The sequence below is a fragment of the Ammospiza nelsoni genome, chromosome 4 (genome assembly GCF_027579445.1).
Source record: "Ammospiza nelsoni isolate bAmmNel1 chromosome 4, bAmmNel1.pri, whole genome shotgun sequence".
Taxonomy (NCBI): domain Eukaryota; kingdom Metazoa; phylum Chordata; class Aves; order Passeriformes; family Passerellidae; genus Ammospiza; species Ammospiza nelsoni.
The window spans coordinates 19838146-19862476 of NC_080636.1; the positions used below are offsets into that span (position 1 = coordinate 19838146).

Genomic DNA, 24331 nt, shown 5'->3' on the forward strand with positions numbered 1-24331 from the left:
TTGTTCCCACTGAAATAGAATGCTTGTAGCTGTAGGGCAATTTTCAGTTTACATATTTGTGCCCCTGGAGCTTGCAGTTTTCATACTAATAATACTCTGTAGCTTCATAAACTAGAGAGTACTGGAGAGTCTAATTAAGTTGTCATTTCATCTTGATGAAACAGACCACTTTCCAAACCCTCATCTGTCTTTTTGAGGTGCAGACAATAGTGGAACCTGTGGTAGGGATATGTAGATTACTCAGTGACCTTTGGTATTTAGCAGCTGCTTGAACTTAACAGTGAACAACCATCTAAATATATAAATAACTTTGTGGTCTAAAATGGCCAATGTGGTTCTGTTCATAGGATTCAAGTTCATAAAGAAAGGGATCTTATGGTCTCATGTAAAATACAATCAGCTTGTTAGAGTCTGGAATTGCCAGGCCAGAAAGAGAATTAATCTGTACAGTTGGTGATATCTTATCTTTTTCAGAGGCCCCTTAAGAGATGTCACCAGTTAAAGTAGGCTTAAGGAGGGGACTTAGAAAGTAATTTTAGTAGTAAGACACTGTTACAAAGTGGCAGGAGAGTGAAAAGCTGTACAGCTCAATCACATGCAGTCTGATGATGTGAAATAAATGTTGGGCAGTAACATTCAGATCTTAAACTAGTGCTTGTATAGGTAGACTCATCTTTGTAAAATAACTTGAGTATGAAGCAGTTGATTTAGATTTTTTTCTAGATTTAGTCTTTAGCACCAGAAACCAGACCTTAAGCATTAAGAGGTCATCAAACTGTGTAAATGTTTATCCATGTTTTAAAAATAATGACTGAAAGAAAAGTACCTTAAATAACTAGATCAGTTCAAATAATTTCAAAGTGGGTTTTAGATTATTTTTCATGTGAGTTTCCCCCATCCCCCATCCCAAGGTAATTTACATGGAAATAAAAGAAACCAAAAAAAGAGGACAAAGGAGCCTACAGAAGATTTTGAAGTTCAGGAAGCACCTAGGAAAAGACTCAGGATGGATAAACAGAATAATCGGAAGGTAATTATGTCCTTGGTTTGTTGGGGTTGATTTATAGCAGCACCAGTCACATTGCTGTAGTTAAGTTTGTCAGCATTTCCATTTTCAGGATTGAAAAAGAAATGTCCATATATTTTACCAAACTGTTGTCAGTATTCAGAGATCCATGTGAGCTTACCACTGGGGGATTTTTCCCTTTGGTTCTGAGGATGGAGGTAGGACAAGTTGCACTTGCTACTTAAACTGTTCCCCAAAGGAATGTGCAGAGGGAGGCATGACCTCTCTGTGGTGTTATGCTCTGTAGTTCTTTTTCTTTCCTCCTGGTTTGGAGTTAGTTTTACCAGAATGTGAAAGAAATATCTTTAGCCAGTAGTTACTTTAGACAAAAGTCAGAAGAGAGGAAAGCAAGTAAAGCAAAACAGAAAAACTACTTTTCAGAAACAGGAAGGCTATAGGACACTTTAGAGTGGCATGCTGCCCCTTTTCTTGGGTTAAGAGACTGCAGTAAATTTATATTTCTGCAGTATAAGTATATTTATCACACAAATTTCAGGCTCCTTTTATGCTCAGAATTTCAGTGGTACAGCAAGCAAATGAAACAACCTGATAGAAGGCAGTAGATTTATTTTTTTACTGAGTTGTGGAGGTCTTATTTGTAGGTGTCAGTTTGTTTGGTGGGCTGGTTGTTTTGCTAATTCTGTTGATATTGTAGATATTAAGACAACTTGTTGTCTTAGAATTTAATATTAAAATAAGAGAATTTCAGATAGGCTTAATGAGCTGATTAGCAAGGGACAGAGATAATTCTTAATGTTGTTACCTCTGGAGAAAGAAGAGCCAAAACTGGTTTCTGCACTTCTTGCTGGAATGGGTTAGTCATTGCATATTCATGTGACTTTCTAGGAGCAGTTTTTCAAACCTTTTTAAACTTGTGTCATTGATTTGCATATACAGTAATACATGAGATGAATGGAATAATGAAGTTTACTTATTACAATTAATTCCTCCTATAAAGTCCTTCATTTTTCTGTTCTAAAGGTACTTTCTTGTCCCACCAGCATTTGTACCCTACAGTTAGCCTACATTCTCAGAAGCAGGATGAAAGGTGGTTGCAGTTTAGTTCATTCATGAGAGGTTCTGGTATCTTTGGTGCTGTGACACCAAATATATGTGAATATACCAGCAGGAAAATAAATAACTGAATGAGATTATTGATTCCCATAATATTCATAGCACTAATGGCTATGAATAGCACTGACTTTATGATGTGCATTTTAAAAATGTTGTTCTCTCTCTGGTCAGTTTATCAGAACTGCTTACAAGGGGGTTGATGTGTATATATATTAGGTGGTTTGGAAACTCTAAATGCATATAGCAGGGTTGTGTTCCACAGAAAGGTCAGATCTGGTTTACAGTTTGTTTCAGGAATTCTCTCTTAGTCTTTTTCCTGCCTTCACAGTTCCAGCTGTATATGCTGCTGCTTAGTAGAACATTCAGTGAATGACAGGGAAAATATGTAATGATTCAGAAAAGCAAACACTAACCATACACCTTCTGCTATTCCCAGTTTACCTGCAGGCTTTAGGTACAATCATTTTGGATAGGAGGAGCTTTGATTTCATGACATTTTACTTGCACAGAGTTGTGGGTTGTACTCTCCCTTTGTCCTTAATTCTTATTTACAAAATCAGAATATTTTCACATAAAGTAACCAACCCATTAGTGCCCATATGGAGGTTTTGAAAAACTAATTTGTTCATTGTTGCTTTGATGATGTATATGAAATGCACATTAATAAAATGGGGGTTCTGTAAAGTGTACTTTAAATTTAAGAATGAACTATCCTGTACATTTTCACAGAATCACAGAATCCTTAGGATTGGAAGGGGCCTCTGGAAATCATCCAGTCCAATCCCCCTGCCAAGACAGGGTCATCTAGAGCAGGTTACACAGGAATGTGTCCAGGTGGGTTTGGAATGTCTCCTGAGATGGAGACTCCACGACCTCTGTGGGCAACTGTTCCAATGCTCTGCCACCCCAAAGTAAAGAAATCTTCCTCATGCTGAGGTGGAACTTTGTGTGGTTTAGTTTATGGCCATTACTCTTTGTCTTGTCACTGGGCACCAGAAAAGAGTCTGGCACCCTCCTCCTGACACCCTCTTTTCTTTCATTTTTGCCCAGAAGTGTAACAGTAATCTTAGCAAACCCATACTGGGATCCTCTGGTGGCATTGGTGGTAGGCAGCTCAGAGCTCAGTAAAAGCACAACATGGCACATCTCTAGCCATTTGTGTTTATTTTTACAAAGAAATCAGTTCCCTGGCCTTTGAGGTGTTCACCGACACATCTTTGGTAAATCTGATTGTCAGATGAAGTTTGTGAAAAAGCATGTAAAGCATTGGAAATGTGTGTAAAGCTTTCTGTTCAGTAGAGTTGTGCTTATTAATCAGGTGGGCATGACAGGGTTAAGTATTCTAGGCTACAGTTTTAGTAATTTGAATTAATTTGTAACTTAAGAAATGGAAAAAAAAATAGTGCATGTGTAAGGAGCAATGTCTTCATTTTGACAAAGATTTGACAAAAACTTCCCCTGTTTTTGACCTAAACTTTTAATCATGAATTCTCAATCTGGAGCAAATTTAGATATTGTTCATTTTCCCTTGAAAATAGTGGTTTTATTTTGGAAATGCTGAAACAATCTTAACCATAGTAATTTTTAAAATGGCACTGCTATAAGTTATGGAGTTGCAAGCAAGTCTCTCTGAGACTTATGCACAGGGTTTACTCTCAAATTTCTATACTAATTCTGCAATTTAATAATTAAAGGTCTTAATTTGACCCGTTTGTACAAAGAATAGTAAGGGTAATTTACAAGTTTTGTGTTTAGCACTCCCCCTTTTGATATGCTGAATTTGGGATGGATAAGTGGGATGCTGAAGTACTGTGTTCTTTAATATTTCTCATTTGTTTATAGGTTTGTACCCTGTGCTGTAAATGAGTTTTAAAGTTCACTTAAGTGGGGCTAGTTTAACTGCAGTACCATTCAGATATTTGTAAAGACACTTCCTTTTGAATGACATAAATCCAGAACTAATTGCCAGATGTATCCAACCACTCATAAATTAGGAGTTTTTTTATTTTTTCATATTTTTTTTTGTGACAGAGGGAGACAAGCAATGACAAAACAGCAAAAACAAACTCTTCTAAGGTCACAGAAACCTCCTCTTCACAAAAGAACCAGTCAGGTAATGTGGTCAGAATAAGTTTTAATGTAACTTTTTCAATTAAATACTTTTAAAATGCCAGCGGCTAAATTCCGCTGACTCAGCGAGCAGTTGCAGTTGTGCCACAGCTGGGGGGGAGCCCTGTTCCTTCACTGCCCTCCTGCAGCTGGATCCTGGACTGAAATTGTGCATTGCTGACTGAGAGCAGCAGTTCACAAGTTCCCTGTGGGATGGCACCAGATTAAAGCTGGTGCCCCAGGTCTTGGTGAGCGGGGAACAAGCCCTGCTGCTCCCCTTTGCCCCCTGCACTGGCCCAGTAAAACAGGTGCAGTGGCCATCAGTGTCATTAGGTACTTTGGGTTTTAGTTCTTTGACATGGTGCTTGATGGGAGGCAGTGTGGAGCATTAGAGGGAATTCTGTAGAACCCTGGATGGAAACACCAAAGTGAGACTTGTTAATGATGCTCAAGTTGAAGGTAACTGCTATCAGAGCATGTCTCTGCAGGTGTTACAGTGGTTTGCCAAAGACAAGCGAGCTCCAGCAAGTCCTGCACGGTGTAGGAGTGGTGATGTGCCATGGCTAATGTGTGGTACTTGGCTCCTGTATATAAATTTTCTCTTAACAAAGTGTTAGTGGTACTCAGATTGTGATGAGCTCACGTAGGCCTTCTCATATAACTGCTATAAGAGATCTTAAGTCACAAGATACTTTGATTTTAATAGAAATGAAATTATAAAAATTTGGGAAAACATTTAGCACATATTTGATTAATGGAGACCTTTATTTTTAAAATCAAGCCAAAATACATGGCTTCAAAAGCTTCATGTTCATTCAGTCCTATGTAGGTGCCCAGAAGACTTACCTAAATAATTCCTTCTTGTATTTGAAGGAATATTTTAAATGGCTTCAGGGAGATAACATTTTAAAGTTCCAAACTTCACTTTGTAAACCAAAATTATTTTACAGCAACGAAAAATCTGTCTGATGCATGTAAACCTCTGAAGAAGCGAAATCGGGCTTCAGCAGCAGAATCTTCAACTCTTGCTTTTAGCAAGAGTTCATCTCCTTCAGCTTCCTTAACTGAGAATGAGGTAAAAAAAAAGTGGTGTTTGCACACAGCCATTTAATTACAGAAATTATCAGGTGTGAACCTTGTTTAAAAAAAAAAAAAAAAGCAAAACTCAAAGGCGAATTCTCTAACGTTGGTGCTCTAAACAAGTTCCAGTTTTGGCCTCTGTGAATCTGTTACCGTGTGCATTGCAAATCATTTATTGTAACACCAACGTCTGCTTTGGGGACGTCGAGATATTATTGTGGTTTTTAATGTATTTACCAACAACGTTTTAGAATTGTAACCTTCTATTAGAGGCAAAGTAAAATGCCAGTGTGTTCTGTATTTTCTTCTACAGATTTTTATGTAAGTGTACTACATTAGTTACATTATGTAACTCAATATTGTCATGTTGCCATAGCTTTTATATCAAAGCAGATTTCCTAATCCTCTGTTTGATCTAGAACTGGACAGTCTTCTGAGCAGAGCCCCTTTTAACTCAAATTAATTTTCAGGCTGTTTTAGTGCTATTTCTCTGTGATGCAAATAGCTCCAACCCCAGTAGAGTTAAACAGGCAGTGAAGGGTGTATCTTTTTGATACTTGCTAATCATAGTCTTAGCTCTGCATATTTGGAACTGTGATTCTTCTCAGTTGACATACAATAAATGAAATGTATGTACCAGAAGTGTATTCATACAATCCATTAAACCATTCCCCAAGTCATCTACACTGTTAAAACCAATCAGCCAAAGAGTGGCAGCATGAGGGTGAAGTATGCATGCTGTTTTGCAGGTGGGTTTGGATCTGTAGTTGGTAGGATTTAGTAAAATATCCATAGACAAACAGCTTCACCCAGTCTGTGTTACAAAAACTGTAGAAAAAATACTTGCCTGCTAACAAGGGAATAGGGCTTCCAGCTCTCCTGGAGACTTTCATCTCCCCTAACAAATGCATGAGGTGCTGTAGTGAATGCAGTTAAAATATCTAGGCAATGTTCAGTAAACAGTTTACCTTTGGGTAGGGGAAAAAGATTGCATGTTAATGGCTGTATATCTTAACTGTAACTGGAAAAACATTTTAACTAAAAAACCTCAATAAATACTCCCTCCTGTACCCCAATAAAACAAGCAAAGGGGGTCCCACAGGAAATAATGTCCATAGCAGCAGCCAGGTAAAGTAATACTTATGTTGTTTTCTCAGTTGAGAGACTCCCATCTTTTGTCTTACCAGCTTCTGCTGGATTGGCTTTGCTGGTGGGACCTGCTGTGTAATGGTCTATTTGGGGCTCTCTATTCAACCAGACTAGTTTAAGGAAAAATCAGGGGGGTTTTGGCTGAAATTATGCATCTCTAAATATTGGGGACTCAGAAGAAAGATTCTTCTCTTTCTCAAGATTATGATTATAAAATGAATTATCCAGAAGTCTTTCTTAACAAAAGACTCTTTTTTGTAGTATTTTGGGTTGTAACATAATGGTTCATATGTAAGAAAGGATGTGGTTGTATCTTACGTATGGCTGAGATGGAAATTCTAAAACTTAGCACTAATTTACTCAGCTACTGCTAAACAGTAAAAGATCTGAGAAAAATTACCTTCATACACTGCTCACAGAACACAGGTACACAAATTAGAAAGTGAATTGTTTTCAAAGGGTTAAAATATCAAAAAAAAAAAAAGTCCCAAACAGCATAACTGAAAACACACCTTGTTAAATAATTTTGGGAGACTGGGTGCAGGGGGAAGTAGATTAATGGACTAAATCCTTGGACTGGTTAAAGCTACACTGACCTGAACTTGGACCAACTAAGGATTGGGCCCAGTTTGTTTCCTATGTTAGATATATTTTTGCTGTTAAATAAAACAAAAATTTCAGGCATGTGTTTCAGAAATTAATATTGACCTGCTCTACAAAACAAGGAAAGACAAAAATTCTGGATTGTGTGGGTGGCTCTTAAAAACTTTTCCCCCTTTTGTATTTTTATTTAGCACTTGTCTAAACAGCTAAATATGTGTGTGTCCTGAGAGCATTCATGTGGAGAGAAACTTTCCCAGTATTAAGGGAAAGTTTTTTTAAAAATAAACACAGTCAGGTAATGGTGAAAGCCTTGCACAGCTAATTGAGTAGGATGTAATTCTTCTCAACTTTAAATAGATTTAATGATTAACTTTCACATTTCTGTGTTCACTATAAAACTTCTAAGTGTTCGTTGAGGTGCTCTCTTAACAAGTATAGGGAAAATTCTGTGTATTCTACAAGCACATACATCTCCACAAGGTGTATATAGGAGGAATCTGGTCTTTTTTTTCCCTTCTCCTTTCTTTTTCTCCCATACTCTTTGTGAACAGCTTGTTCCAGAATGGAACCTGGATGTGACTGTTACTTGTCAAGAACTGTTGTTAACTACAGACCCCTTAAATGTTTGTCCTTTTCAACCAGGTTCTAGGAAAGATGTGCTCAGTTCTTTCTTGTTTGAAAGATGCATCTTATTTGACATTTAAAAAAATATTTTAAATGCCTTTTGTTGTTATTAGGGGATATTTTTTAAATGGGGTTTATTTGAAATACTATAAAATCAGGCATGGCCAAATTTTCAGTTGATAAATTACTTTGAGAGGGAGATAAGAGTGGGAGTGTTGACTTGTTCAAACATATTTATAGATGTGACATATTAGAGATTAAAGGTTCACTCCCTTCAAAAAATTGGGCTTTGAAGTTGTTGTAAGAGGGGTGGACAGAAGCAGTGAAGTGTTTATACAGGAATAAATGAATTTCATACCTGCATTTAATTTTGAAACTAAACAATTTTACTTCTAGGCACTTGACTCAAGTCACTTATGTGAAATATGATTTTGTTGAAATATAATTCTTAATGAGCAACTGGTAGGGCCAGATGTGAAAAAGATACTCAACACTGGAGTCTGCAAAAGCTTGGAGTAGTTTTTTACTGGCTATGTAAGACTTGGTGTAAGCATCCAAAAGCACATATTTGTGAGAAGAGATGCAGATGGTGTATTTTAATTTCTTGTTTTACCTTGGCCCTCCACCCCCCAATAATGTAGTAGGTGCCAGTAAGAGTGTAATCAGTATTTTTTTAATAAATAAAAAAGACTTTACGTTACCATTACTGCTGGATTATTAGCACACCTGGTGTGTTTGCATGAAACATATCTGCTTTAGCTTTTCAATCAATTTTTGTGATTATTGTCTGGCTTCATTAAACTGGATGAATTTGTTGACAGCAGATAAGTGTCAAAGTATGGTGCAGACCATAGGTACTACTTACAAACTTTGTCAAAAAACTGTAATCTTTTCCTAAGAGAGGACAAAATAAAGCACATGTGATACTCTCTAAGTTAGCCAGCCTGTTCTTCATCACACCCTCAAGTCTGAGCTGGCCAGCAGATGGCAGCTTAAAGAAGCCTGGGAAAGATTTGAAGAGGTGCTTTTATTTTAATTTCATTACATCTTCCTTAGAGGAATTCTTTCTTCCCTTCTGTGGCAACCAGTGTCAAAACAAGCTCAGTTCCTGGTTATAGCTACAAATTTTTGTGTTTCCAAGGCCTAACAATGCAAATTATAATAATGCAAGCCTTAATGCTCTTTTTCTTCATATTAAACAGTGGATTTTTCCCCCCATTATTGGTTTGAGACAGATTTCATTTATCTGCATTTTTAATGGGCATTAGCATGTAAACACAAAGGAGAAAACATGTACAGCTCTTAAAAGGTAAGGTGTTTGCTTGAGGAAGCAGTCATGAGACATGCACAGCTTGCAACTCAAAAAGTACATCAGCTCCATTTATCATCCCTGGAGTCTAGTTGTCCTAGAATATGCAACTAAAAACTTTTACTGAAGGTGAAAATAACTGACTTTTTGATCCTAAGAACAGGAAGGAAGAAGGGAATTCGTGTTATTTTAAACAAACTCCTGATTTAAAGAAAAAGCAGTTGCTGTTGACCTTGCAGGTTGTTAAACAAAATCACCGTGCTTCTAGCATTTCATTCAAGCTTCCTGCAAATATAATTCTCTCTTCTAAACATTGCTTAAGGATAACTTAATATATAGTGCCACCTTACATCCTGTGTTTTAGCAGACAGTTGTTTCCTGTGTTTGTTTCTGTATGCCTATGATTTTATTTTTTTCCCCCAGTAAGCAATCAGGGGTACATTTTTATGGAACACTGCAAGTAGTTGGACTTGTTCCTTGATAAACCTCTGCTAAAGCCTCTAACATTTTACATGATCTGCATCACCCACCAGACCATACAGTTTTGTTACAATGGTTCTATTTTCACATGGAAAAAAGTTCAAAGCTTCACATTTGTTCTTTGACAGCACATTCTGTGTAGAAAATTAAGTTTCTTGTGTACTTACTCTCCTCTTGTGTGTTATTTAGGCTTCAGAGTGCAGAGTATCTGTTAACTGAATGTTTACATGATGTAGGTTTTTATTCTGCATCCCCTACCAAAGTATCATGAGTATCTGTAGGCAATTTTATGCTGTTTTAAAATGTTCTCATAGTTTTAATTAACTTTCCAGGCAAATTCAGAAATGCATAATATCCTTATCTGAAACGTCTAACTCCTGCTAATAATAAAAATGAAACTTGTCCCAGGCTGTCTTTTTTTTGCTATTACAGTACTGTGTACACTGTGGCACCGCATACTTAAAGAATTTATCTAGTCTAGCAGTATGGGCCAAAATATCACTCTTCATTCAGTTCAGGAATTCTTATATGAAATAAAGGAAATGTTAACTGTAACTCAATTGGCTCTGTCAGTTTTTCTGTCTCTGTGTGGGTGCACGATAGATTGTCTTTTCAATACAGCCTGACCTGTTTGTATGTTGCTTATTGACTTACTCTTACATCAGTTGTTCTTAGAGTAAAAAACTAAACCAAAACAAACCCAACCCCTCTAGCTGCTCAGATTTTGTTAATAAGAAAAAAATAGGCAGTTGGGTTTTATCTGTATGAAAGGTGGAAGAGTTTATCAGAACATGCATCCCCCAAGCTTTATATAGAGAGCTCTTAGCCAGCCCAGCCCACTTCCTCCTGGGGGACTGTGGTGTAGAAATCACTGACTCTAAAGTCTTGTCAGGAAGTCTGAGATTGTAGCTGTGTCCTGAGTGTTAGGGAAAGTGAAACTTAGTGGGCAGCAGCATTCAGAGCTCATGAAGATGTGCCTCTTTAATTGCCTGTGAAAAGATGCTATGTATCTTTTGTATATGATATGTTAATATCATATTATCATAATATATATCATGGCAGGTGACCTGAGAGGATGTTGTTTAAGACATCCCTGTAAAAGGTGCAGGTCACTCTTTGTGGGCCCTTTCTTTTATAAATGCTGCTGCTTCTGCCCTGCAGGAGACTTGCCTGCCAAGCAAGCAGGAGGAAATAATTTCCTGCCATGCTTTGTTTTCATTTTATGTACCCCTAGCTCTAAGATAAATGTACATAGTGGGGTGTGTTTCCTTTTGATGTCCTACAGCCTGCATTATAAAGCAAGTGATGCTCAAGTAAACCAGTGGGAAGTGGGAGGGGTTACCTTCTTTGGATCTCAGAAAATTTGTCCTTTAGTTGTTTCTGTTACTGCTTGAACAGAACGTGACAGAAGAACGTCGTTGTCTTGAATGACTAAGACCAAAGCTTGTATTCTTAAGGCTTAAGAAGGCTGTTACACAAGCAGATGTGAGTAATACAAGAAGGGCTTTTATTAGACAGAGTGAATTGATCAAGTGATTTTTTGAAGAAATTTTTTTGGACAAAAGTTGTGCTTTGGTAGCTGAAAAAGTCTAAAGGGGTGTGTGGCTGGTGGAGTAGCATCTGTTGGAGCCTGTTCCAGTGTAGGCACCATAGATGTTCAAATGTTAACAACTTCTTCAATCTGAATTTCCAAATTTGTTTAGAGCCTTCAAGCATGGCAGGAAAACCTTGTCTGAGTTGGATCTAGGAGAGGGGAGGTCCCAGGGAAGCTGATGAGCACAGAAGTGTTGATGTTCATTGTGCAATTGCCAACACACAGTGAATAGTATCTGGGACTTGATTCTGCTCCATGAGACAGAAGTTTTTGCCTTAGCAAATATTGATGCTGGTCCTTCAGGACAGCCTTTAGCCAGGAAGTGCTTCAAGGGAAGGAAAAAATACATACCATGACCCCCTCCCCACCTCCTAGGGTAACACTGAGCCAGCAAGGATGCTTTCTTAGATCAGCTGTTGAAAATGAAGACTTAATCCTAAATCTAAAACAAAAGGCACATTTAATATAAGCCAGGTCACCAGCTGATCAAGCAGAATGTTTGCAATTTTTTGTTCTTACTGTCATAACTTCCTAAATTCCCAGGCTCTGGATGGCATGAGTACAGGTACTTTATTTTCAGACCTAGAATTTCTGAACCTTTTTTTCTTTGAAATTACAGAGCAGTGATTTTGCTGGCTCTGGTATTTACTCTGATTTTGGAGCTGTCTGAAAGGAAGGAGACAATTTTAAGTGGAGGAAAAAAAAGAAAAAAATTCAAGTGGGTGGAGCAAATGTCTACATCAGTATTTGACTTCATCTGCTCCTTTGAGCCACAGCATGGTTTGAATTTTTAAATTTCAGTTTATCACAGCTTAAATCCTGTATCAATATGATTGGATGCCAGCTGAGAATATGTCACTACCTTTTTTTTTTTAATAAGTGACATTTCAGCCACCCAGATGTGAAAGGAGCAATACCATTTGCAAAGTTCACCCACGTGGTTCTAGAAATATGCAAGCCGAGTGTACATCCCAGCTAGCATTTAACTCTTCCTTGTAAAAAGCCAGAGGGAATGAAGAATTGCCTTGCATTTCTGCCAAGGTGTGTGGCTGAGCCTGGAATCAGGTACCTAGTTATAAAAAATGCTTTAAAAATTGTACTAGACCTGGCTTTAGTATTTAGATGCACTGTGAGAAATGTTTCCCTGTGTTAGTGCTTGTCCTTGCACCTTTAATTGGTGGTGCAGTGAGCTGTGCAGTTCACTCAGGCTCAGCCTTGCAGCTGCAGGACTCGTGTTACAGCTGGAGGAAGTCTTGCAGGAGGAAAACATTGAGAAGTGATTTTGTACACAAAATCTGTGTATAGAGTCTTCTGTCAAATTGACTTCCTGCCTACCACCCTTTAATCATTTTAGAGTGCTTCAGACAAAAGACAAAATTAAGAATATAAACATATAAACTCAGAAAATGCACATAGCTGACTCAGTTTAATTCCTCTCAATGCTCTAGTGTGTTTTCTTATTCTAACTATTGTGTAGGGTTGCACACATTTCCTCCTCTAAGCCTGCTTGGCAACCTCTGAAAACCAAACACTTATTTACTCAATATAATCATGCCAAGGAAACTCCATTATTCTACCCACAGTCCTTGCATCTGTATGCACATGTAGGTCCCTTTTGCACATAACAAGCAGAAGTAGTCCAGGAAGCAGGAAGAAAAAGTAAATATCACCCTTATACTGAGCAATTAAACAGTTACCAGTGTTCAGCAATGCTTGTTGATGTAATCTGGCTTTGTACATCAAATATTGCAGTGTGCAAAGCATGTTCATTCAGTTATGAATTCATGCTGAAGATGGTTTTTACAAGCATTGTTACATAGTCTTTCTAAAAATAGGTTGGCATTTGTCTGAAAGAATCCCTTAGGCACTTCTTTGGTTATTGTGAACAGGGAATTTTAGCATATAGTTCAAAAGAAAATTCAAAATACTTTGGGGGATTTGAAGGCTTTATATGCTGATCCCTGTACCGTTGTGGGCCTGAGTAACTGTTCCAAAAATACAGTAGTGGTATAAAATGTATGCTCAAAATACCTTGAGATGAGTAAACCCAGTTGTTTAATGACCCATTGCTACAATTTCTGTCTTTTGAAGGGTAAAAATACAATGCTAATCACAAAGAATTTACAGAGATGCCAAAACTTTGTCCTAGTTTGACTGAGTAGTTAATTTTTTTCAATAATAAAGCTATGGGGAACTTGGAAAAATGCAGTAATGTGTCCCTACATGTTCCCTTTTGAGTTTTATGTGTGTAAGTAGTGAATAATGACTGAGACATGTGGGAAAGGAAGGATTGCCTTGGGAGCCTGATGGGAAATTGGTCATTTCTGTGAGTACTAATGTTATTTGGAGCCTCACTAACCCCTGAAGTCAGTTCTGGCCTGCCCCACATGAAGAGCATGAATTGGTTTTTAGGCTGTTTTCCTCCCTTTTTCTCACTTGTGGATGCAGGTGCAGAGTTTCCAGTAGAAGGAGCTGCATTTGATTTCTGAAATACCAGTCATGCTCAGTGTTCAGGCAGTGAAGTGTGAAAGCCTCTACAGGCAAATTCTCAAAAATAACATTGATGTTCAGTGGTTGAAGGGAAAGGGAAGGAAAGCCTGACTGATGTGCAGTGTGTGAAGGTGATGGTGCTTGCACTGATCCTCACTTCAGCAGAGGAAGGGTGTCCTTGTCACAGCAGCAGTAACTGCTGAAGAGGAGATGATGGCAGAGTTCAGGTACAATTTCAGTGCAGAAACTTGGCACTTGCTTAAAGTCTGAAGTGAATAGCCTTGGCATTTTCCCCCCTGAATTTATGCTCTTTAAAACAGTCCTTTGCCTTTATGAGAAATAAGAAATTACTGCAAATGTAAAGCAGAATAAAATAGCTACAAATTGCCAATTAACATGTTTTGCAATTAATCTAAAGGTTGATTACTTTGAACCGCAGCCTGAATTTCAGAAGAGTTAATTATGTACCATTTTCTTTGCTAGGAGGATTATATTACAAAAGCAAGGACAAGACAAGCTTTGGTATGATTACAAGGGAAAGATGTATATTTGTGACTTAACAAGTAAAGTAAGAAGCCCCCCCAAACCTGTCCAGATTGTATTGAGGGCTGTGTTTTGGGCTCTGGTGTGTGAACTGTTAAAAACTTCCCCAGAAGTGTTCTGTTTCATTGCAGAGGTGGCTGTGTCACGTCAGCATGAGCTGATTTCTAGCAATCTTCTTGTAAATCATCTTTACTTAGTGACTGTTTCAATCTATACATATTTTAATTGCAAAACTCAGTGTCCCCCAGATGAATCAGAACGTGTTAGGGCTGCTACAGCTTGCTGGGGGTACAAGTGCAGTTTTCCCAACCACCTCATGCTGTTCCTCTCTTAGGTTCTGTGTTATTTCTGAGAAACACTGGATGAAGGGTTGGCTCAGCCTCTTCTCCACAGGCCTCAGGGAACAGATGCTCTTTTACTTCCCTGACATTTCCATTGGCTATTCTGGGATAACTGCAGGAGCTGAGGTGTTGAATTCCAATTCTCTACATAGAGGGAGCTTTCCTCAAAGATGTCTGGTAGACAGTGTGTCACTTCCTGCAAGTTACAAATAAGGGTCCAATTAAATTATCTTAAAGAAATGCATCCCTTTCTTATGACAGGAAATCTGCTACACTTCCCCTTCATTAGGGCCCTGAGCTGTGAAATCTGCTAGTGAAGTGTGTGAGCTGTGTGTGGATTATGGCTCTTGGAGAGGATGTTAAAGCTCTGCTCACGGTGGCAAGGATGAAGAAATGCATCCTGCAGTGTGCACCAGGCCACAGGGTTGTATCACTGAGCTGTGCATGGATTATGGCTTTTGGAGAGGATGGTTAAAGCTCTGCTCATGGTGGCAAGGATGAACAGTCACAAAGTAAAGATGATTTACAGGGATGTATCACTGAGCTGCTTGTGCATGGAGTGACTCACAGCATTTGAGACAGCCATGAGCAGGTATCTGGTCTTGTCTGTGTAACACAAAACTGGTGCTTAATAGAGCATTTGATTTGTAAAGTGTGTGAGACTCCTGACAGCTGTAAAGGAGAGATTTTGAAAGATACCCTCAGCCTGGATGCCATTCAGTTGATGAACTGAGGGTATTTTGTTCATGCTCCATGTGTTGGTATTTGTGCTTGAAACCTGGCAATAATCTGTAGGTGGATGTAAATTGCCAAGATTTCTCTTGAAATGAGCTGATAGAATTTGGCTTTTGTGGTTGCATTTGTGATGTTGGGTTTGATTCTTGCCAGCAGTGTTCCTTTTTTTGGCTCAGTAACCATTTAATTTAAATAGAGGGCTGATGCATTCACTTTGAGGTGGCAAAATCTCTGTTCTGTAGGAAAATTGATGTCAGCCTGAGGTTCACAAGTGGCTGGGATTTTGTCACGCATATCTAGGGGGATTCTGAAAAACTGCCTTCTGCCAATAGGGCTCCCTTTCCATGTAGAGGTCTGCATCCTTTGGTTGAACAGAGTGTATAAACCAAGGAAAATCTTGGGAAACATTGCTTTGACTCATTCTCTTAACTGAATAAATTTATCACTGGGTATGTGCTGTTTTTCTGCTCTGGTTTTAAAAGCAGTGAGCTGGGGGAAGAGGAGCACCTTCCTCAAGGGCCAGGCTCTGTGGCTCATGCTGGTGGGAATACTGTGTTAACTCAAGGGGTGCTCACAAATGGGTTTTCTCTGGGTTTAGGTATTTTGTAGGGGAAAGGTGGGAAGCCCAGTGTCAGGTTACAGCAAGACTGCTTGTTTTGCTTTGCTTTGTTTTGTTCTGTTTTGTTTTTAAGTGGAAAAGAAATGCAGATCTAAGACCTTCCGTCTTATTTTTCCTTTTTTCTTTTCTAACCATGACTAATTCTGGCTAGTTCAAACAAGAACATAATGAGCTACTAAAAATGTTAGAGCAGTGTGCCACTAATTAATGTTTCTGTGGGAATAGTTTAAACAGAAATGAGCATGTGTGTAAGTTTACTTAAAGCATAAGGGAAATTGGGTTTGTGGTTTTGCCGTGCTCCCACGCTGCCTTCCTTTATCTGCCCCTTCCCAGCAAGAATTTTGCAGGTCACTATTTCACAGCTCCTTCCAGGAGACAGAGATTTCCAGGTGCCTGAACAAAGCAATAATTTTACTTGCAGTTTCTTCTAACCCCTTATGAAATTGTCTGGCAGAATCTCCAAATCACTCCATTTATAGAAATTTTCCTAGGTGAAGTGGAAGTATGAATTTGCACAGAGGAAATGAATTTATACCCTTGTAAGTAATGTGGGGGAAAAAACCCACCAACCAACCAAGAACTGTCAGTCTGATCCAATTTACAAAATATATTTAGACATGATCAAGGAAAGCAAATGTTGAATGGAGGAATGCAAGTTAGCTGGCAGTAGCAGTGAGAATTAATCACTCAGAACTAGGGTTTCTAAAGGGATTTTATAAAAACTAAATCTAGGCCTGGTTTGATCTTAGATTTTTCTTTCTGATTTCAAAACAATAATCTCTGATAAATTTGCACATTACATGGATTGGTTGATAAGGAGGTTGCATGTAGTTGCCTCCAGCATGTAGCTGGGCCATTTTTAGAAAAAGGTGGTTTACTGTAGATAGATATGAGATTCTGTGTCTGAAAACAGAGAGTAAATTCTTCATATAAAGTGGGGTGTCTGTGTCCTGGCAAATGGCTATTGGCAAAAATGATCTCTTAAATAGCACAGCAGCTTAGAGTGACTTTCAGTCCTGTATTGAAGAGACCTGGGGAGATTCTTGCACAGCAGAAGAGAAGTGGAGAAGAGTGGTATCATATTGGCTGCTTTGGACATGGTACTTGCAAGATTTATAATGGGTTATTGCCTCCAGTTCTCGTGCTTGATTTTTCAACAACCTTTTTAAAGCACAGAAAAGGTTTAGAGAAACCCCACTAAAATGCTCTCTCGATGCTGGAAAAAGTCCCCTAGGGAGAAAATTAGAGGGTGGAACAAAAAGGATTGGAACAGGCGTAATTGCAGCATTCTTCCACAGGAGGAAAATGTGTGCTTCCAAGGGACTTTAAACGTAGCTGAAATGCCTGGAGAAGGCATCATCAACTGTGAGCTGCAGTTAGCCCAGAAGGGACAGGAGGCAGTGCTGTTGATGGTATGTGTGAATAACCATTAGAATGAGCTGAAAGAGAAATTAAGGCTTCCTCTTCAATTCCAAATTGTGATCTTCTCCTGGAGAATGTACTTAGTGAGGCACAAATCACTGAGTATCATCTGGGGGCAACAGCATGAAATTCTGTGTCTTCTGGTGTAATGTGAGATGAGACAAATTACTTGGTTGATAAGGATGTCTGTTAACCTCCTTAAATTCTATTGAACTGAAAACTACCCTGTATTTTCTTTTAAATATGTTACTTAGGATGGGTTTTTTAAAGTAAATTCCAGCTATTTTAAAAAACACCCCATATTTATTACATCTATATCTGTTATATTATATTTATCCATAACAGGGCTATCTTCTATAGTATTTTGATTTTATTGTTGACTGTAATGTTCCTTAAACATATTGAGAGCTGCTTGTTCTTTTCTTCCTCTCTTCTATATGCTGTTCACACTTCCTTGGAGAATATTAGGGTCAGAGACTTTGCAGCTTGGAGTTTACCAAGTTTCTTTTTAAAAATTGACTGTTGCTCTCTCATAAATCACATGCTCAGACTTTATTCGAGGGATTTGAAGATATCCCTGTGTTATGGCTAGGCATTTCTTGCTAACTGTATTCTAGAACTGAGTGTAAATAAAATGCCATATTGCAAAGTTCTGGTGTTCTGTTTTGGCTGCTGGTGAGGGGGATTGTTGTGTAATCCTTCTGATGAGACTTCCACAAATGCATATTCTGGTTTTAATCAAGGTGGTTTTTTTGAAGGTGGGGGAAACAAAACCAGAAGAGTGTGCCTAAACCTGCTAGTCTGAGTTGCAGTGTGTGTGCTTCCATCAGTTCTGATGCTGTGCTAAGCTGCCCATGTGTGCCTGCTTTCTCTAACACCTGTGTTTAATCTTCAGATCTCTGATGGCCAAGGAGATGAGCGCTCAGAGTCCCCCTATGAGAGTGCTGATGAGACTCAGACTGAAGTGTCTATATCATCCAAAAAATCTGAGCGAGGAGTGGGAACAAAAAAAGAATATGTGTGTCAGGTGAGAGACCTTAGCTGGGCTGTGTTTCCTGAGCTTTCCTAGAAAAGGTCTTTTTAAAAACAAAAATGACAATATTAGGCCAGAAACAGGTTTATCATGTGTGTCTGAGATGTCTGTTAGTGATGAGGTTGCCATGGCAGTAAATGGGATTCTTAATACCTAATTATTTTTTTCTTGACCTCCAGTAAATGACTTGGCCTTTCTGCTTGAGTTTCCAGGTCTGTAAGATAAGCATAATTTGTAGCTCAGGATAAGCACATGAGTGTTGCCAGGTGACTGGTCAGATGATGCAGGAGAGCTGCTGGTTTCTCTGTTAGCACAGAGGAGGAAGCCCAGCCCAGTGGGGTTTGTGCTGTGCCTGCAGCAGAGGTGGCAGCACTGCCCTGCTGTGCTGTGCTGTGCAGGCAGGAAGGCACTGAAAGCAGAAGCCTTTCCTCAAACTGCTCTAGAAGGGCTCTTACACTATGAAATGATAACACAATCCAGATCAAATTTGTTTCTGGGAGGCTGGGCACACAGTTACATTTCCATTTTTTGTACATAGTGGGAATAAGGTTGTATCTGTCTATAAATGTTGGGTAGTCCTTAAATTCTGCCACTGCTGTTGTTGGGATAATTTTTAGTTATGCATGTGTCACTGCTAACCACTGAGACATAGAGGTATCATTGTGCCAACTGGACTGATTCCCTTTTGCCAAGGAAAAGGAAAGGAAGGATGCTTTTTAACCCTACTCAGATGCATCAGTGTGCTCAGAGAATAGCTCTTACAGCTTTTTTTTCTATTCCTTTCTTTCTGTCAGGTTGTATTTACTCCTGAACCATGGTCTGAGAGGGATATTTCTAGTGGTTTAATGATTCTGTTACCTGTTTCAACTTGAATTCAGGGCATATGACAATGCTTGTAAAATTATCTTTCACTTGTTAAATTTTATTTCAACAATGGGAAAAGATATTTTGAGGAGCAGTATATGAAAAGGAATAAAGAAAACAGTTTTTTTCCACATATGAACTTTTCTTTAACATTCAATGCCTTTGTGTTGTAAAAGCTGTGTGAAAAAACAGGTGATCTCCTGCTGTGTGAAGGACTTTGCTATCGAGCTTTTCATGTGAGCTGCCTTGGGCTCTCTGGAAGACCAGCAGGAAAATTCATTTGTAGTGAATGTACATCAGGCAAGTTTGTCCCTTTCTATTAATTAAAAAAAAAAAAAAAGTTATAGTTTTCCCATATATTGATCTAGGATATCCTCCTGGACAGAGTATGTATCCTCAGAGAACCCTTACTTATCCTTTGGGATGTGACAGGGTGGGAGTTCATAGAGTACCACTAAGAGTGCCACATTTTACAAAGTTCACCTTGTTTTCAGTGAGAACTCTCTTACAACGTGGCTAATTTAATCAGAATGCCATTGCCTTAATAACTGCAGATTATTTGCTTTCTGAGTACAGTTAGAGATGAGGTTTAAAGTCTGTCACAATGACTTAAGAAATTGTAGAAAAAAGAGCAGTGAACAAAACGTTTTAAGTTCTTTTTCAGTCCTTTGTGTGTCTGCATCAGTCTTGCTTTTCCTGTTAAAAGACTACCTTATTGCTATTAATTTCATTTGCTTTTAATCCTGTAATAACTGCTTGGAAGTTCTTAATCTCAAAACTTTACATAAGATTTGTGTTCTTGCTCATAAGCTCATTTCAGTACATGCAGTAAACCTTGTTGGAACTACTGCTTCAAAATAAAACTGTTCCAGCTAGTCCGGAAAAAAGATTAGAGGATGGTTGTCTTTGGTTTGTAGTCCTGCTTCAAATTTCAGAAGATCACAGACAAGACCATCATCCTATTCCATTGGTTTAAAAAAAATTGAAAACTAAAAATTCCTACTTGTCCTGGCATTCTGAGGCTTATTTATAAGAACATAAAATCAGATTGGTGAGTCTTTGGGTGTTATTGTGTATGCTTTAACTGCAAATGGGTTTGCTTTATTTTATTTGTATCTGAGCAGATCAGTATTTAATACTAAAGAGCTAGAGTAAATAGATTGCATCAAGCAATGCAATTGATTTGTTGAAAAAAACCTCCTCATACCACAAAAGCAGTTCCCTCATACATAACATGAATTTTAAACACCTCTCTCATGCATTTATGTGTTTGGATATTACATTCTGTTTATCATTTTGCCACTAGGTGTGCACACCTGTTTCGTGTGTAAGGAGAGAAAGGCAGATGTGAAACGCTGTGTTGTGTCTCACTGTGGCAAATTCTACCACGAAGCTTGTGTGAAAAAATTCCATCTCACTGTCTTCGAGAACAGGGGCTTTCGGTGTCCCCTCCACAGCTGCCTCAGTTGTCATGTTAGTAACCCCTCACATCCACGAATTTCAAAAGGTAGCTTCATTTTATGTTTATATGGCTGATGAATTCATTTATTTATGGTATGTTAAGGTAAAGAATGTGTCCATTTGAGAGCTGCTAGCTGCAGTTTTGCTAGGCATAAATGGACTATCAATTCATTCAGAATTTTTTTAAATGTTGAAATAGAGTAAGTTTTAGTCAGCTTTAGTATTTACCTTGTTTGTGCTCACTTTTTAAATAAATTTCAGTTAACCATAGTTAACCATGTTTTCTTCTCAAGAGAGAATGAAAGCTAGAATCTATAAGTGATGAGGAGAGGGGCAAAGCACTGAGGGCAGGACCTGAGAATGTACAAACACCGCAGCAAGGCTTGATGAACGTGGAGACATTTTGATTCTGTGCAGGTTTTTAGCTTTGGGCAACATTTGCAGACAAAATTACATGACTCAGAAAGACTCATGTCTACCCTGATATGCATAATGAAAGCTTTAAATTGGGAGTAAGAAAAACTTTCAGAAATTCAGTATTGTTGCAAATACGCAAGCATTGAAAACACAACAGCTGCGGTTTTGTGTGTGTCTATAGGGTGTCTCAGCACCTCTTTTTTGCCAAAATGATGAGTCAGTTTTGTCCCAGAGCGCCTCAGCAGTGCTGTGCTGTGCCACACGTGTCCAGTTGTGCCCAGGGTGACCTGTGAGTTGGTGCTTTGCAGGGAAGATGATGCGCTGCGTGCGCTGCCCGGTCGCGTACCACGCCGGGGACGTTTGCATCGCGGCGGGGTGCGCCGTCATCGCCTCCAACAGCATCATCTGCACCAACCACTTCACTGCCATGAAGGGGAAAAGCCACCATGCCCATGTCAATGTCAGCTGGTGCTTTGTGTGCTCCAAAGGTAAACAGCTGGGGAGGGAGCTCCTTCTGAAGTGTGGAGTCAAAGCGTTTTGTTCTTCGGCTCAAGTGTTGTTGTTCTGATCTGTTCGTAGCAAATAATTAGAAATGTGGCATATTAAGTTAGGCTTTGTTAGCTTGTGCTATAATGTGAAGTTTGCTTATGCTGCTTCAGTGTTTTAAATATCCTTTTTTTTTCAGAAATAATTTATTAAAGAATGTTTTTACTTGGGCTTTAGCCAACAACCAAAAGCCCGGTTAATTCTTTACAAGAGTCACCTAATGAGTATTTTTCTGTCCTTTCCTCTGTGTTCAATGTACTAAAGCTTTTTGTGTTTCTTTATTGCTAATATGTAATATTACACCATAAATATTTTACGAGTTGCTTTTAGTTTAGCAGCAGACTGCAAATTGAATGAGTATTAGTTGTTGCCACTAATTAAGGGTGTTTTGTTTTATCTTGTACAATAAATCTGTTCCTTATTGACAACCACAAAATGCATAGTGCTGATTAAACTTGTAGCAGTGAAACTTTACCTGATTTGTTAACAAATTAACATGCAGCATAGCAGTTTTTAAGCTGCAGCCAACTTTCCATTTTATAATTCATGGAACAAACTAACAACCTTGTTCCTTCTGCCCCCCAAGGGTGGAAAAAACCCCCAAAATCATAAGAGAAGTATGTTGTGGTTACAATTTTTCTTACATAGAAATGTTGATATATATTAAAATTACATTAAACATATTGTAGTCATTAAAGTACAGCAAAGTAATTATAATTTGTGCATATTTCTGGCATTTTTATCACCAGCTTGCTTGTTATTTTGTATGTGTTACTAACCTGAGTCTGCCAGGCATTCAGATTAGTCAGGACCTTTCGGCTGCTGTGCCCAGCTAAGTGATGGGTGTATTTGTTGCTGAGGGTCAGCATGTTTTAACCATTTATTTTCTACTGAACCTACCACATATGTGTCATTTCTAAGCTGTCTGGAAAGCAAAACTTACGCTTTGATCTTGATATTTTCCAACCTTTTTTCTGTGTCTGTGCAGGTGGCAGTTTGCTGTGCTGTGAGTCCTGCCCAGCAGCCTTTCACCCTGACTGCTTAAACATCGAAATGCCAGATGGGAGCTGGTACTGCAATGACTGCAGGGCGGGCAAGAAGCTCCATTTCCAGGATATTATTTGGGTTAAACTGGGAAATTACAGGTCTGATGAAGGAATTTGTGTTGTTTTACAGTACTGGCATGTTTAAGTAAGGATCATACAACTGGTTGCTCCTGTAGGCCAGCCTTGCTGCACACTGGTTTCTGACTCCTCTCTGAACTAGGGACCTCACCTTCTTGCAAGCTTCAGGTTCAAAGATTTGCAGCTTTGCTGTTGCTCCTGGCCAAGGCATTACCCATACAGGACTCCTTGAGTCTTCTGACTTCTGCCTCCAGTGTAGGAGCCTTTAACCCCTGTTTGTGTCAGAGATCTCTGCCAATAAATTGGTGTAACTGGTAATTGGCTAAATTTCTCCCTCGCAGGCTGGGACGTCAGTCACTCAGGTTGTTGATGTTGACACTTGGGTGAGATCTGAGTGAGACAGAAGTAGCTGGGGGTTATCCTTGAAACATTAATAGGCGTTATCAACCTTCTCTTGATCTTTAACAATTACAATACTTGCAGGTCTTGTAAAGATGATGGTTTTGCTCCAGGGAGTCCTGCGTGTGTGCTTACCTTGCAGGCAGGTGAAGTCCCACAGATCTGAGTGTCAGACTTTCCTTTTCTAGTCTTCTCTCACTCTCTGCTAAGAGAGGGGACAAAATAATTTTAAATCCTCTTGGATCTTGGAAATAACAATCAGTTACTGCTGTTTCAAATGATTTTGTAAACTGTCTCTTGCAGAAAGAGCTTGACTAAAATGCTGTATTTTTTTATTTGTACTTCTGTGCTAGATGGTGGCCTGCAGAAGTTTGCCATCCGAAAAACGTTCCCCCAAATATCCAGAAAATGAAGCATGAAATCGGAGAATTTCCTGTGTTTTTCTTTGGTTCTAAGGATTACTATTGGACCCACCAAGCACGGGTGTTCCCTTACATGGAGGGAGACAGAGGGAGTAGATACCAAGGGATCAAAGGAATTGGAAAAGTCTTCAAAAATGGTACACAGCTAAAAGTAAACAAATATAATCCTGGGATATGCATGCTTTGCTTTCTTCCCACATAGCCTTGGTTTTGAAATTTTGTTTTACAATATTGAATTAAAGAAATTTGTAGTGTCCTGGGCAACAGTCACTGTTACTGTCTTTGCATGAAAACATTATTTTAATGTCTTGTAAAAGACTGTCATCTAACTGAGCTTTTATCTGATGATTTTTACTTTCTGGAAAGCTTAAAGCAAATACTAAGAGAGTAGACTCTTTCAGACTCCCTCAGACTGGGAGACTAAAAGAGTAGAATTAATACATCTGTTAGGAACAGTAAGACTTCAGAAGCATTGTTTGCAAGACAATTAAATGATGGGACTAGGACAGTGCTTTGTTTTAACTCACAAGGGAATGAGCAAGTGAGTTTGGGGAGGGGAGCAATCCCCTTTCTGGCATTTCTGTTGATTCTGCAATCTTTTTCAGCTTTGCAAGAAGCTGAAACTCGATTTCGAGAAATAAAACTACAGCGAGAAGCCAAAGAAACCCAGGAGAGTGAACGTAAACCCCCACCATACAAACATATTAAGGTAAAGTTTGAGGAAATGGGTGCTCAAAGGTTTGAGCTGAGCAGTGAGACAGGGTCACGTTGTAATGATGGTAACTGTGCTTTTACAGTCATGAGATGGTGAAATTTTGCTTTTATTG

At 38.8% G+C, this 24331-nt stretch overlaps 1 protein-coding gene across 3 annotated transcripts in view; it reads left to right on the top strand.

Moving 5' to 3' along the window:
• Positions 1–24331, top strand: part of NSD2 (nuclear receptor binding SET domain protein 2) — a 99475-nt gene that overhangs the window by 65912 nt on the left and 9232 nt on the right. For 2 of the 3 annotated variants that reach the window (XM_059470998.1, XM_059470999.1), the window contains exons 8-13: positions 912–1030; positions 2870–2974; positions 4172–4253; positions 5200–5324; positions 18134–18265; positions 19312–19593. In XM_059470998.1, the coding sequence (XP_059326981.1) occupies positions 912–1030; positions 2870–2974; positions 4172–4253; positions 5200–5324; positions 18134–18265; positions 19312–19458 (710 nt within the window). In that variant the 3' untranslated portion in view covers positions 19459–19593. Of the gene's footprint in view, positions 1–911; positions 1031–2869; positions 2975–4171; positions 4254–5199; positions 5325–18133; positions 18266–19311; positions 19594–20441; positions 20643–21321; positions 21502–22547; positions 22705–23435; positions 23642–24109; positions 24214–24331 lie in introns of those variants that run through there. The other variant, XM_059471000.1, reaches the window with a different exon arrangement.